This window comes from Perognathus longimembris, chromosome 1 (genome assembly GCF_023159225.1).
Source record: "Perognathus longimembris pacificus isolate PPM17 chromosome 1, ASM2315922v1, whole genome shotgun sequence".
NCBI classification, from domain to species: domain Eukaryota; kingdom Metazoa; phylum Chordata; class Mammalia; order Rodentia; family Heteromyidae; genus Perognathus; species Perognathus longimembris.
The window spans coordinates 66,054,863-66,069,133 of record NC_063161.1 but is presented as its reverse complement, the minus strand read 5'-3'; the positions used below and the strand labels follow the sequence as shown (position 1 = coordinate 66,069,133).

At 44.8% G+C, this 14,271-nt stretch overlaps 1 protein-coding gene across 2 annotated transcripts in view; it reads left to right on the top strand.

Moving 5' to 3' along the window:
- The window catches only part of Tmtc1 (transmembrane O-mannosyltransferase targeting cadherins 1), a 148,384-nt gene extending 137,727 nt beyond the window's left edge, over positions 1-10,657 (top strand). For both annotated transcript variants that reach the window (XM_048366913.1, XM_048366906.1), the window contains 7 exons: positions 1,774-1,876; positions 3,351-3,486; positions 4,253-4,397; positions 5,076-5,213; positions 6,342-6,464; positions 7,949-8,026; positions 8,983-10,657. In XM_048366913.1, the coding sequence (XP_048222870.1) occupies positions 1,774-1,876; positions 3,351-3,486; positions 4,253-4,397; positions 5,076-5,213; positions 6,342-6,464; positions 7,949-8,026; positions 8,983-9,123 (864 nt within the window). In that variant the 3' untranslated portion in view covers positions 9,124-10,657. The remainder of the gene's footprint in view (positions 1-1,773; positions 1,877-3,350; positions 3,487-4,252; positions 4,398-5,075; positions 5,214-6,341; positions 6,465-7,948; positions 8,027-8,982) is intronic.
- Positions 10,658-14,271: the final 3,614 nt, after the last annotated feature.

Sequence of the window (14,271 nt, the reverse complement as noted above, 5' to 3'; positions counted from 1 at the left end):
CGCAGAGAGACGCATGGAGGCTGGTCACTGGTGGCTCACGCCTGTAGTGCTCACTGCTCAGGAGGCTGAGATCTGAATCCCAGTTTGCCCATCCTGGGCAGCCAAATCCAAAAGAACCAGCAAAAATTGGCTCAGAAGGTAGAATGCCAGCTGAGCAAGAGTTTAAATCTCACAGAGAGAGAGAGAGAGAGAGAGAGAGAGAGAGAGAGAGAGAGAGAGAGAGAGAGAGAGGAAGAGAGAGAGACAGAGAGAAAATGAGTACAGGCAGGCAAAACCCTTCCCTGTTATCTGGATCACGTTCACCATCTCTACTTTAAAATTGTCTCCAAACAGGTTTAGCAGAAAAGTAGAAAAGAGGGTTATCTATGCAAAGACAGTTATTCAAATCCCCAGGGTCCCTGCCTTCCAGTTCACTTGCTGTCCCCCAAGTATCTTCTTGCACTGCTTTATGGTCAGTCTTCTTAAAGAGGCACCCGCCCCCCTCCCCCCCCCCCCCCCCCCCCCGTTCAAGCCACTGCTTTCAGGCCTTTTCAAAAAGTTGATGCTAGTCCATTGTCTGCCCAAAGGGAACTAAACACAGACATAGAAATTGTAGGTACAGTAAGCCTGCATTATTCTAGGATTTATTGCATCTGAGGGTTTTTTTGGGGGGAGGGGGAAGTGCCAATATTTGGCCTTGAACTTAAGAATTTTGCTTTCTTGCTTGGCTTTTTTGCTCTAGACTAGCACTCAGCACTTGAGCCCCACCTCTACTTCCAGCTTTTTGCTGATAAACTGGAAATAAGTCTCATGGACTTTTCTGCTTAGGCTGGCTTCAAACCATCAGCTTTGTAATTAACGAGGATTACAGGTGTGAGCTCCTAGTGCCCAGCTGTATCTAGTTTTGACCAAGTGTGGTCAAATAATAATAAATTTTAATGAGAACTTTAAGTAAGCAAATAATTAAATAAAATCTTAAAGAATGGGTTTAAAGAACAAAGAGAGATTCCAAAAGCATTTTTTTTTTTTTTGCCAGTCCTGGGACTTGGACTCAGGACCTGAGCACTGTCCCTGAGCTGCTTTTTGCTCAAGGCACTCTACCACTTGAGCCACAGCACCACTTCTGGCTTTTTCTGTGCATGTGGTGCTGAGGAATCGAACTCAGGGCTTCATGCATGCAAGGCAAGCACTCTACCACTAGGCCACATTCCCAGCCCCCCAAAGCAGTTTTTAACTCATGTGCCCACAGCCCAGCCCAGAGGCTTCTAAGAAAGGCTCAGCCAGTCTTGAGTTACTCTCTGTTGTGATTAAATGATTGTGATCTGCTAAGCATTTCATTTTGTGAATTCTTCCTTCCTCCCCAAAAGCAAGGTAACGGTGAATGAGCCTCATTAACACGATGAAAAGCGAAAACCCAAGAGGTGTGGCAGGTCTATAGAAGAAGATCTGTGGGAAAGTCACAAGCTTCCAAAAATGCAGCACGTGCCCTCAGCATGCGCAGTACTGCCACCGTGCTCCGTGAGCATGTGCAGCGTAGCCCTGACCACTGTCTACTGCACTGCCCTCTGAGTTCCGAGCATGCGCATGTCTTGCTCGTTTGATTGCCTTCAAACAACACATAGGCATAATTTAGGCATAATCCAGGGCACCCATAACGTTGCAGCTCAGTGTAGGCTGGGAGGATCCTCAGTAAGTGCCCCTCCTTTCTTGCTCCCGATATGCAGGCCTTTTCTTTCTGTGTATTGATTTTTGTAAAACTTTCTCATTTCTTTCTCTTTGTGCGCCTTTGGAAAGGCAAGATTTAAGGAAGCTGAAGAAATCTACCAGGCCGGGATTAAACACTGTCCAGACAGTTCAGATTTACACAACAACTATGGAGTTTTCTTGGTCGATTTTGGTAAGTGAAATTCAAGAGAAGGTGTCCTGGGAAGACTGTGTAATAAATGCTCTCCACGAGCAGACTGGCCACCATCCAGTGAACTCACTCACTGGCAGATATCACAGTGTGACAACCACCCAGCGGCCTTAGGGCTCTCATTTCTCTAAATTGCATTCCTCATGTTTATGTCTCTAAGGAAACCTCCTCAGGTGGCAGGAAGTAGCCTTGGTTTATGAGCCCCATCAGGTTTCAGGCCAACCTGAAGGAAAAGTTAGTGAGACCCCCACCTCAATGAGAAGACTGGGCTTGAGAGTTTGCTGATACCATTCCAGATGCACTGGAGGAAAAGGTAGAAGCATTCACAGTCTCAGGCCATCCCACACAGGAAATAAGTCTCGATCTGAAAACAGCGAAGCTGAACCACCACAGGCAGCATGCTTTCCTAGGGCATACAAGGAATACTTGGGAGTAATTCAGTGGTACTTGCATTTAATCCAGAAACACTGATAAACATTCTTATTGACTAGTTTACCAGCTCCCCTGCAAAAAACACAATTTCAATTATTTTTTCTATAGGAAATGCTTGAAAATATTTTTCTTTTCTAGGGAAGGTGAAGCTCTTGTGTTTTATGGAGTGTAAGTTTATATTCTGGTACATGGAGAAAAATGGTGGGGGGGTTTTTTGTATGTAAATTGTCGTGCAGTGCCCCCTGCTGGTGAATGAGCTTTACAACAGAGTAAGCTCTCACAATACATCCTCAGTGCCACCTGTACCCCCTGAAGTGGATGACAGCTGGATGCCTCTGTGACATAATGGCTTTTGGTGTCTCATGTTCCCAAAAGGCATAAGGGCATAATTGGGACGGTTGTTGTGCAGATGTCAAGAGCTCCATTCTATGCAGAACTCCAGACTGTTCTAAAGCTCAGCCACTTGGCTAGTTTCACTCCCAAGCTTCTGTGGGGGCCTTTCACAGATTAGAAGTTTGGCTCTCATTCTGAGCTTTACATTTTCCTGCCTGAGGATTTATATCAAGTCTATCTAGTTATTTGCACTTTAGAATCTGTATCTGCAATATACTGATTTTGTTGTTATTTGTGCTTTAAAAAATATCCTTAAACCAATCACTGTTGATCCACGCCTATAATCCTAGCTACACAGGAGGCTGAGATCTGAGAAGTGAGGTTTGAAGCCAGCCTGGGCAGACAGATCCAATAGATTCTTAGCTCCATGCAGCCAACATAAAGCCTGATGTGATGTGTGCCCCAAGTGGAAGAACACCAACCTTGAGCTAAGAGATAGCACCCAGGCCCTGAGTTCAAATCCAGTATACACACACACACACACACACACACACACACACACACTCTTCTTGGCAGTAAAAAATGGTTCCCCACCTCTGGAACGAAGTGAGACTACTATGATTCTGTCCTTCTGGCGGAGAACCATGCAATGATCAAGGCCTTTCCTGTCCTCACTCTTCCCTGGGGACAGGGTCTCCAGAGAAGGCAGCCGCCCACTACCGAGAGGCCATCAGACTTAGCCCAGCCCATCATGTGGCCATGGTGAACCTGGGCAGGCTCTACAGGTCCCTGGGAGAAAACAGCCTGGCTGAAGAGTGCTATAAACGGTATGGTCACTTTCCTTTACTGTTGAGCTTTCCTAGATACTTTTGTGATCACACACTAACTTTTCGATAAGTTGGAATACACATGCTCTCAGAACAGGCTCTCAGAACAGGGCCAGTGTTTGTGGATTTGAACTGTACAGTGTCTTTCCAAAGAGAACAATACAGTGATGTAAATGATGTCCTAGGGAGTGGCTTCCATCTTCCTGCTGCTTAGACAGTGTTAGGAATTCCATGTCCTCTACCAGAACACTCTGGTTACACTTCAGAAGTGCAGGCAGGACTAGGTGGGCCTTAGATTTCCAGAAAGTTCACCACCACTGAGGAAAAGCATGGGCCAGTTGCATGTAGGACAGTCCTGCAGGAACAGCAGCTGAGGGTGTTATGTTCCAGGCACTTAAAACCTTATAAAACCTTGATATTGACATGAAAACACTAAGTGGCAGCCAGCTGCTTGTGCTCGTGCCATCATCCCAGCTACTCAGGAGGCTGAGATCTGAGCACTGAGGCTCATTGCCAGCCCAAGTAGGAAAGTCTTAGAGACTCTTATCTGCAAAAAGCTGGAAGTGGCAGTGTGGATCAACTAGTAGAGCACCAGTCTTGAGTAAAAAAGCCAAGCAAGAGCACAAGGTCCTGAGTTCAATTCCCAATACCAGCACCAAGAAAAAAAATTGAAACAGAGTCTCAAAGCCTAGAAGTCCTTCCTCAGTCTGCTTCTGGGAATGTGCCTCGTAGAAAATAGTAATGCTTTCCATCTTCCCAAACTCAGTGCCCTGCAGGTGGCACGCACAGCTGAGGTCCTGTCACCCCTGGGAGCTCTCTATTACAACACTGGTCGGCTCGAGGAGGCCCTGCACATATACAGGGAAGCGGCAGCGTTGCAGCCTTCGCAGAGGGAGCTGCGCCTGGCATTGGTGAGGGGAGGGAGAAGCAGGGGCCCTTGGGACAGCACCGCATGCACACAGGCACTGCGCCACAGGGGGAGGAGCTACAGAGACGGCACCAGTGACATCATCCATGCTGTCCGGATTCCATCCCAGACACCAGACACCCACGACACTAGGACAGTTTCAAGTCAGTATCTCTCTCTCTCTCTCTCTCTCTCTCTCTCTCTCTCTCTCTCTCTCTCTCTCTCTTTCTCTCTCTCTCTCCACACACACTCTTTCTCCCCACACACTCTCTCCTCTTTTTGACACACACAACCCCCCCCCCACACACACACACCCTCTTTTTCTGAAGAGGTAAAAGCCATTTCATTGGATTAACATTCGCATTCCTGCCAGTCACTGGCTTTAATAATACACAAAGGAAGATGCAGGCTTGTGCCTGTAATTGGACCTACTCAGAAGGCTGAGATCTAGAGGATTGAGATTCCAAGTGCTAGCCTATGCAGAAGAGACCTTGAGAGACTCCCCCAAAATAAGCAGCTATTTTAGCCTGGCTGCAAGTGTGGCTCAAGTGGTAGAGCACCAGCCTAAAAAGGAAGGGGGCAAATGTGAGGCCCTGAGTTGAGTCCCAGTACTAGAAATCATTCAGCAACCAAGCCAGCAAAAGCATGCACCCTGAGACATGAAAGCCCCGTGGTTTTGCAGGCTCAGGTTCTGGCCGTGATGGAGCAGACAGAAGAAGCAGAACAGATTGTGAGTCACATGGTGGTGGAGGAGGCAGGGTGCCTGGAATGCTATCGCCTCCTGTCCTCCATTTACAGCAAGCAGGAACACCATGACAAGGTAGAGACCAAGCAGGGTCTGAGGAGATGTGCACGTGTGTGGGACCCCAGGTTGTGAGTCATGCCGTCACCTTGCCTGTGGATCATGTTCTGTGCATGCATGGGTCCCTGCCTATGGCTCATGCTGTGTGAATGCGTGGGTTCTGTGCATGTGTGGGTCCCCTGTGGTTCTGTACATGCATATATCCCCTGCCTGTGGGTCATGCTGTGCATGCATGGGTCCCTGCCTGTGGATCGTGCTCTATTCATGTGTGGGTCCCTGCCTATGGCTCATGCTGTGTGAATGCGTGGGTTCTGTGCATGCATGTGTCCCCTGCCTGTGGGTCATGCTGTGTGAATGTGTGGGTCCTGTGCATGCGTGGGTCCCCTGTGGTTCTGTGCATGCGTGTGTCCTCAGCCTATGAGTCATGCTCTGTGCATGCGTGGGTTCTGTACATGTGTGGGTCCCCTGCCTGTGGTCACAGATTGAGGAAGGTGACTTCATTAGGTGATACGTTGAATCTTAGCAGCTTTGCACAGATGCTTCTTAACTCTTGCACCTCCTTGAAATACGCTTAGCTCCATCTTGGTCTTGCTATCGTCCTTGTCTTGAGTATCACTCTGGAAAGGCTGATATTCATGGGCTTTATCTTTTGGCTGATACTATATGGAGTCCTGTCACAATCCTGCAAGGCAGATTGTGTTACACTTTGAAACCACAGGCCAGTGCCTGTGGCTCATGCCTGCAACCCTAGCAACTCAGGAGGATCATGGCCCAAAGCCTGAGAAGAAAAGCCCACTGACTTATTTCCAAATAACTAGCAAAATGCAGGACTGAAGGCATGGCTCGTGCAATTGAGCACCAGCCTTGAGAAAGAATCTTGGGACCTAGAGAAGCTTTGGGGCCTAGGAGCAAACAAGATCTGTTGGTGCTGTGAGGGTGATCTGCCCCAGAGGGCAGTGGGCACTGGCCTGTGATAGAGAATATGACTTTGTCAGGGACATTAATGCTGTATGAGGAAATCAGAGGGCATGAAGAATGTGGTTCCCCCAGCTAATACTTGTGAAGGAACAGGTTGAGTTTCATCACCTATGCTAGACTTTCTCCATCAAACTCTGTTGATCGGATCTCTATATGCTACCTCTTCAGGCACTCAGTGCAATCGACCAGGCTCTACAGCTGAAGCCAAAGGACCCCAAAGTGCTGTCTGAACTCTTCTTCACCAAAGGAAACCAGCTGAGAGAGCAGAACCTTCTTGACAAAGCATATGAGGTGAGACTCTTACAGTGATGCCAGTATCTTTGTTGACTCAAATGCAAACTTCAGAATCTGTTTTTGTGGGCATAACAGTGCTAGGTCTTGAATTCAGGGCCTTGTGTTCTTTCTTGACTCTTTTGCTCAAGGGTAGTGCTCTAACACTTTAGCCACAGGTCCACTTCCAGCTTCTTCATGGTATTGTAAAGAAAGAGTCTCTCAGATTTGTTTACTTGAGCTGGTTTTAAACTGTGACCCTCGTATCTCAGCCTCTTGATCGGCCAGGGTTGTAGGTATAGGCCACCAGCACCCAGCTTCACATTTACTATCTACAGGTTTGGGATTAGATTTCTGCATGGTACGAAATCAAGAAAACAAAATCAGTACAAACATTACAGAAATGCCATTGTTTATCCTGGTATCTGATAAAGCCACCAGTAAAAAATGCTGATGTTATGAAATTACACTACATTATGCTAGAAAGTAAAATGTCAGATCATTGTGTGGGGAAATAAGCAAGTCAGTTGTTATTGAAATCTTATTTCCAGACATCAGTGGCTCACATCTATAATCCTAGCTACTCAGGAGGCTGAAATCAGGCAGATCAGAGTTCAGAGCCAGCCTGAACACAAATATCTGAAGACCCCCATCTCTGTAATCAGCAAAAAGCCAGGCTGGAGGCATGGGTGAAGTGGTAGAGCATCAACTGGGCAAGCAAGACAAGAACACGAGAGATCATGAGCTTCAACTCTGGCACTGGCCAAAGAAAATGAAACAAGACAAATGAAAAATAACCGTCCCCTAGTATGATACATGATGGGCATCAACCCTGGCGATAAACTACTCAAATTCCGTGATTTGGGCTTTATTTTTAAGCTGTATTTATTTCTGTTTTTTTCAGTGCTGAGGATTGAACCCATGGCCTCATGCATGCTAAGCACCTGCTTTATAACATACTCTACTTTTGCTTCCATATTTTATGATTTTGAAAAAGACATTTTCTTACCAACTCCATGTGTGCTATATAGCATCCCCAAAAGAGCAGTTTTCTTAGAGATAGAGCAAGGTCTGTAGGAAATGCATTGTTAGTACAGAAATCACTTGATTCCCAGCAGGGGGCTTGCATGTCTTTTAAGTCCATAATGACAGTCATCAGCTTTGAAAAAACAGAAATAAACATGAGCCCATGGCTCATGCCTATAATCTTAGCTACTTAGGAGGCTGAAATCTTAGAATTGTGGTTCTAAGCTAGCTCAGTCAGAAGATTTCATGAGACCCTTATCTCCAGCTAAGCACCAAACAGCCAGAAGTGGGGCTCTGACCAAAGTGGTGGAGTGCCTTGAGCAAAAAGGTCAAGCAGGAGCTCAAGGCTCTGAGTTTGAGCTCCAGTGCAGGCACACAAAAACAGCAACAGATGTTGACTTGTGTGGAAGGTGTTTCTGCACTCACACTGGCTTAAATGCAGGCTTTCTTTCCTAACCTGGAAATATTGATCTCTTTAGAACTACCAGGCAGCTGTGGAATTGAATCCGGATCAAGCGCAGGCCTGGATGAACATGGGAGGCATCCAGCACATGCAGGTAGGAGGGCCTTTGGCCTCTGCATGGCCTGGAGCCCTGGCTGTCTTCTCTTCTGCTTTCTTCTTTTCCTTTTTTGTACCTGTACAAATGCTTGATCTCAGGACTTGTATTCTCTTGGTTTCTTTTGCTCAAGGCTGGTGCTCTACCACTTGAGCCACATCTCCACTTTTCGCACTTTTTGCTGGTCAGTTGGAGATAAGAGCCTCAGACTGCTTTTCTTCCTGTGGTGGCTATGGACTGAGATACTTACATCTCCACCTGAGTAGTTAAGATAGTTGTAGACAGGAACCACTTGGTGCCTGCTAAAGGATCTCAGATTCTTTTTTGGTGTGCTGGTACCAAGAGTTGACTTGCCTTCCCATTTGCCATTTTTACTCAAGGCAGATGCTCTACATTTGAGCCACACCTCTGCTCCTGTCTCATTGCCAGTTAATTGGAGATAGTCTTTCTGATTTATCTGTCCCACCTGACTTGGAAGTTTGATTCTCAGATCCCAGCTTCCTAGGCATCCAACCCTGCTGGCACATTTACCACACCTGGGGAGTAGGTAAGTCAGAAGCCATTTCCACGGCAACTCTTTGTACATGCAAAGCCTACATTGAAGATGAGGCTAATTCCTACCACTAAGAAGATCCTAATTATTGATCTTGAACTCAGTCCCCTTCCCTTCTCACTTTTGGCTCTGGCTCTATTCAATTTCAGAAGGCAGTGCTCAGCCCTGGATTCCTGAGCTCCTGGCCTCCTCTCTGCATTCCTAGTGCTGAGCTCTGTTTCTTTGCTGTTTCCCTAGTGGTACAACTAGGCCTTGCATGTTCTCCAGATGATTTGGTACTTCATACAAGTAGGTTCTCCCTAAGCACTAAGCTGGGGTGAAAGTACAGGGAGGGAGCAAGTCCCCATCGCCCCTCCTCTCAGGTTCTGAGGATCAAAGTTGAATTGTTCTTCTTTTCTTCCAGGGACACTACGTGTCTGCAAGAGCTTATTATGAAAGAGCCTTACAGCTGGTTCCAGACAGCAAACTGCTGAAGGAAAATCTCCACAAATTACATCGCCTAGAGAAACGATCGCAAGAAGTTAGAGGAAAGGATTATACATAACCCCCTGGTGCCGCTCTCCCGGCCAGTGCAGAAGATTGGAGAGGCCAAAGGTTGCAGGCCCACTCCATACTCGTACCCCACCACCCAGCTCTCACCCCTAGCCCTGACCAGGGCAGGCTGGGGACATCCACTGCTGACCCAGCTGAAGGATTTGCATTCTCATGAGGAAGGACAGGACAGGCAAAGAATGGGCAGCAAGGTCTGAGGAGGAAGGAAATCATCAAGTACACATCTTATAGAATGTTGTTTGGTTTCCCTCCCAACTTCCCTTGACATGTTCCTGTGAGATTTTCTGACTAGAGATCTAATTTCAATTCTTCATTTAAACAAAAATTTACAAAAATCTCACTCAAGCTCCAAATGCTATAGGCAGACCACCTCTTCCATTTGGAGTCAGATACTTCAAACAAACAAACAAAAAAAATATAGGATCAGTGGAGCACCACAGGGAGCTTGATCAAGAGCTAAGAACTTTGTAGAACCTTCCAGAATATACACAGAAGAGGGCAGTTGTTCAGTGAGCTTTAAAGGCCTTCTGAGTAGTAATGAACTTTCCTTTGATTTAAGTTATATCAGAAGGGAACCTTCTAAACTGTATGGATATCTTTATCCCTACAAGAAAATGAGGGTACTTGTTACTCCTAATCTTTTGTGGAAATGTTTAAAATTACTTTAATTTTATTCTAAGCATTACTAGAGGAGGAGTTATACTCTAAAATTACAAAAGTGCATTTCAAATCATATATGTTCCTAACTTGAAATATACTCTTATTTTGGTAGAGAAAAAATAGAATATTCTACATATAAAATATTGAAGGTGTTAACTGAGAGAGATCTTCTACTTTATTATCTTACTATCAAGACATCATGAGATTATTTTTGAGAAGTATATTTAACCAGTGAGGAATCTTTACAGTACATACAGAAAGCTTCATAGACTCTAAATAGATGGAAAGATCTCTATTTCTCTTGTCGGGCCTGAGAATTCCATGATTACAACATGAGTGACTGAAATGCAGAATCTGTCTGCATTGGTAACTTTGGAGATTTCATGGAGAATATTCCCAAAACAGTGGGAAAAATATGTAAACTCATAATTTTGAAAATATATATATTTATATTTGGAATATAAGGTAAAGATGAACTTGCAATTTGACATTTATTTTTAGAGTTATTTATTTCATAACTTATAAAATATTTAATATATATAAATATATATACATGATCATTTTCTTCTCTGTACATAGGTTTTCATAGCAGCTTCCAAAACAAATCATCAAAAATATAAATCTAAATGACAAATTTAAGCGTTAAGTATCCTTCAGAATAATTGTATTGATAATTTACCAGATATAGTTAATGGAGTTAGGGGTCAGATTAGAAGACATTTGAATACCTGGTTCAAACTTGTCATCATTATAAAAAGCAAAAGTAAAGGTAGTTGCTGGTGACTCATGTCTGTAATCCTACCCACTCAGGAAACTGAATCCAACCTGATCAGGAAAGCCTGTGAGACGTTTATCTCCAGTTAACAACCAAAAAACCAAAAAGAAGTGGAGCCGTGGCTCAAGTAGTAGAGCACCAGACTTGAGCAATAAAGCTAAGGGAGACCATGAAGCCCTGAGTTCAAGCCCCAGTACGTACACACACACACACACACACACACACACACACACACACACACACACACACACTCCGAAGTGCTGCAGGGGATGCTGTTCCTGGTGCTGACCCAGGTAATCTACAGATGCAGTTGCCTGAAGACCAAAAATCTCTCACCTGTGCAGGCCAGGGCAGGGAAAGACACTGTGTTTTGTGTGTGACACACACACACACACACACACACACACACACACACACACTCCGAAGTGCTGCAGGGGATTCTGTTCCTGGTGCTGACCCAGGTAATCTACAGATGAAGTTGCCTGAAGACCAAAAATCTCTCACCTGTGCAGGCCAGGGCAGGGAAAGACACTGTGTTTTGTGTGTGATAGCAGGAAGTTATTTCCTCTCTGTGCCATTTTGGGGACAAGGTAAATAGAAGAAATGAATGAGACAACTGCTTTGTAAAGAGATGAGGAGGGGCTGTTTTAAATGCAATGATGACAGAATTTGAATTAGCATGCATCTGTTAATCCAATATTGTATATATTGCCTCTGTGACCTTCTATGTTTGATAGTGTTTCAGTGTTGCATACCATAAATGTACCCAACATCTTCAAGTGTTTTCCTCTTGTGAAATTTGGCTTTTATATTCCAAAGGCCCCTGAAAAAAAATGTGTTGCAGTGTTTATTATAAAGTAAACCTCAGTTGCCCAATCACAAAATAGGGAGTCCTTGCTTAAACAACATTTGAGGACCTGGATACAAACTTATGCCAAAACTTATGCTAAAAATATTCATGAAAGATGTGCACTAGTGACTCATGACTGTAATCCTAGCTACTCAGGAGGCTGTGATATGAGAATTGAGATTCGAAGCCAGCCTGGGCAGAAAAGTATGTGACTCATATTTAATTAACCAAAAGTTGGAAGTGAGTCTATGACTCAAAGTGCCAGCCTTGAGAGAATGTGAGGTCCCGAGTTCAAGCCCTAGTATCAGCATAAAAGAAAAGTAATGAGAAAAACTGAACCCCACCTTTGGAGCTGATTATGCCTTACTTAACATGCTGCTAAAGGTCTGAGTGTGCATCTGTTTTGATCATTAAAGTGGCAATTACATTCTAAAAGTTGAAGGGAAAGGGTTACTTGGCTTCAGGAAATGTTCTATGTTGCCTTGGGGTGGGGGGCGGGGGGTCTTCTCCACCGGGGCATCCCTTTTCTGTTTTTCATGCTTTTCAGTCTGCCCACACCAACACTTCCTTAAATATTCAAAGTAAGCACTGCTTTTTTAGATCAGATATTTTTCTTCCTCACTGTAATGCAGCTAATGAAATTGTTTCTGTACTTGAAATGGTTCTGATGAAAAAATAAATCACATGCTATTTTTCAAATTATGAAGTGTACTTTTTTTTTTTTTTTTTTTTTTTTTTGCCGGTCCTGGGGCTTGGACTCGGGGTCTGAACACTATCCCTGAGCTTCCTTTTGCTCAAGACTAGCACTCTACCTCTTGAGCCACAGTGCCACTTCTGGCTTTTTCTGTATATGTGGTGCTGAGGAATGGAACCCAGGGATTCATGCATACTAGGCAAGTACACACTAAGCCACATTCCCAACCCCAATCTTGTCATCTTTTAATTTGATCCTTACACCACAGAATGGCAAGTGTAACTTGTCCTTATCCGAGTAAAGGTGGAGAGCCCGGCTGATCACTGAGTCAACGTCCTCTGCCCTTCGCAGAGGACAGAGATGGAGAGCCCTTTGGAAATGGGGGTATGGGACTGGCTTCCTGGATTTATGCATGTGTAATCTCCCACAATCCTGTGCTCAGAAGCATCCTTTGCTTGGTTAATGAATGGTGTGCTAATAACTTGTTTTTTGGTTGGAGGGGGTTAGACTCGGTGCCTTTGATTCCACTTTAAGCCCACAGGTGGTGCTGTACATTTTGAAAAGCTCGAGTTCGGATCCCCCGAGAGACCACCAGAGACCAAGACCAATGCAAGCAACAAAAAGGGCGTTTATTTCGGGCTAGCTCGGTCCTCCATGCACTCAGCACGCTGGTGACACTAAGAGGCCCTGAGCCTAGCTAGGGCTTCCAGCTGTTTTATACATTCTTTGGGGAAGGCAGGGACTTAGCATACATCATAGCATCTTTTAACAAATCAGCACACACCTCGGGAAAATTATAAAATAATTCTAAAGCATGTTTGGCGTATTTGGTGGCGGGAAGGAATCTGGAAAGGGTCATTGGTCAGATCAAGGGACCAACGCATTTAAAATTGATTGGTTAAGCCATAGAGGTGTAGCAAGGGGGATACGTGCACAGCTGTAGGGTTTTGATTAGATACTGGAAATCACACTCACAATTAGATATGGTCTTTACTGGGAAGCGAGGGGTAGGGGTAGGACTTACAGTAAGATCAGTCAGGTACAGAATGAGGTCTTAGTATAATATGGAGTTACTCTGGTCTTTCACTCTGGCTCTACATTTTGAGTCACACCTTTAGCCTTGTTTTTTGCTGGCTAACTGGACATAAGAGTCTCAGGGACTTTTCTACCAGACTTCAAACCAAGAGCCTTCTGATTCCAGCCTTCTGAGTGGCTAGAGGAAGATCTCAAAGGTCAAGCTAGAAATTCTTCTGCCTGGCTGAACATCTAAGGTACAGATGTGGTTTTTTCTTATTTGTGTTACTTTAAGCTGTATTTTTAAGCTTTTTTTCTCTGTGGCTTTTAGGCCTGATTTTCCTCCTCCACTTCTGTTTGATGTCCTTCAACCCCAAATCGAAGTCTAGTTCTTGTCATCAAAGTCCCTGTAAGTCCCAATTTCTTTTTTTATTTCTTTTATTTATTTATTTATTTTGGTGGTGGGGCTTGGACTCTGGGCCTGGGCACTGTCCCTGAGCTCTTCAGCTTAAGGCTAGCCCTCTGCCACTTTGAAGCACAGTTTTACTTCCAGTTTTCTGGTGGTTACTTAGAGATAAGAGTCTCACACACTTTCCTACCTGGGCTGGCTTTGAGGCATGATCCTCAGATCCCAGCCTCCTAAATAGCTAAGATTACAGGCGTGAGCCACTGGTGGGTGCTTAACATAATTTACCTCTTTTTGTTGTTGTTGGTTGTGGGGCTTGCACTCAGGACCTGGGCCCTATCCCTGAGCACTTCAGTTCAAGGCTAGCACTCTACCACCTGAGCCATAGCGCCACTACCAGTTTTCTGGTTGTTAATTGGAGATAAGAGTCTCATGAGAACTTTCCTGCCCAGGCTGGCTTTGAACAGCAATCCTCAGATCTCAGCCTCTTGAGTAAGTAGGATTACAGGTGTGATCCACCTGCACCTGGCTAAGTCCCAATTTCTTCATATGTCCTTTCATAGAAAAACTTTGAGGATGGTTTTCACAGCTTATTTTAAACTCATGAATTATTTGTTCAGGAGTTTTGAAGTTATTCAGATGTGCCAGGCACTGATGGCTCACACTTGCCCTCCTAGCTTGTCAGGAGGCTGAGATCTGAAGATTGAGATTTAAAGGCAGACTGAGCAGACAAATTCAAGG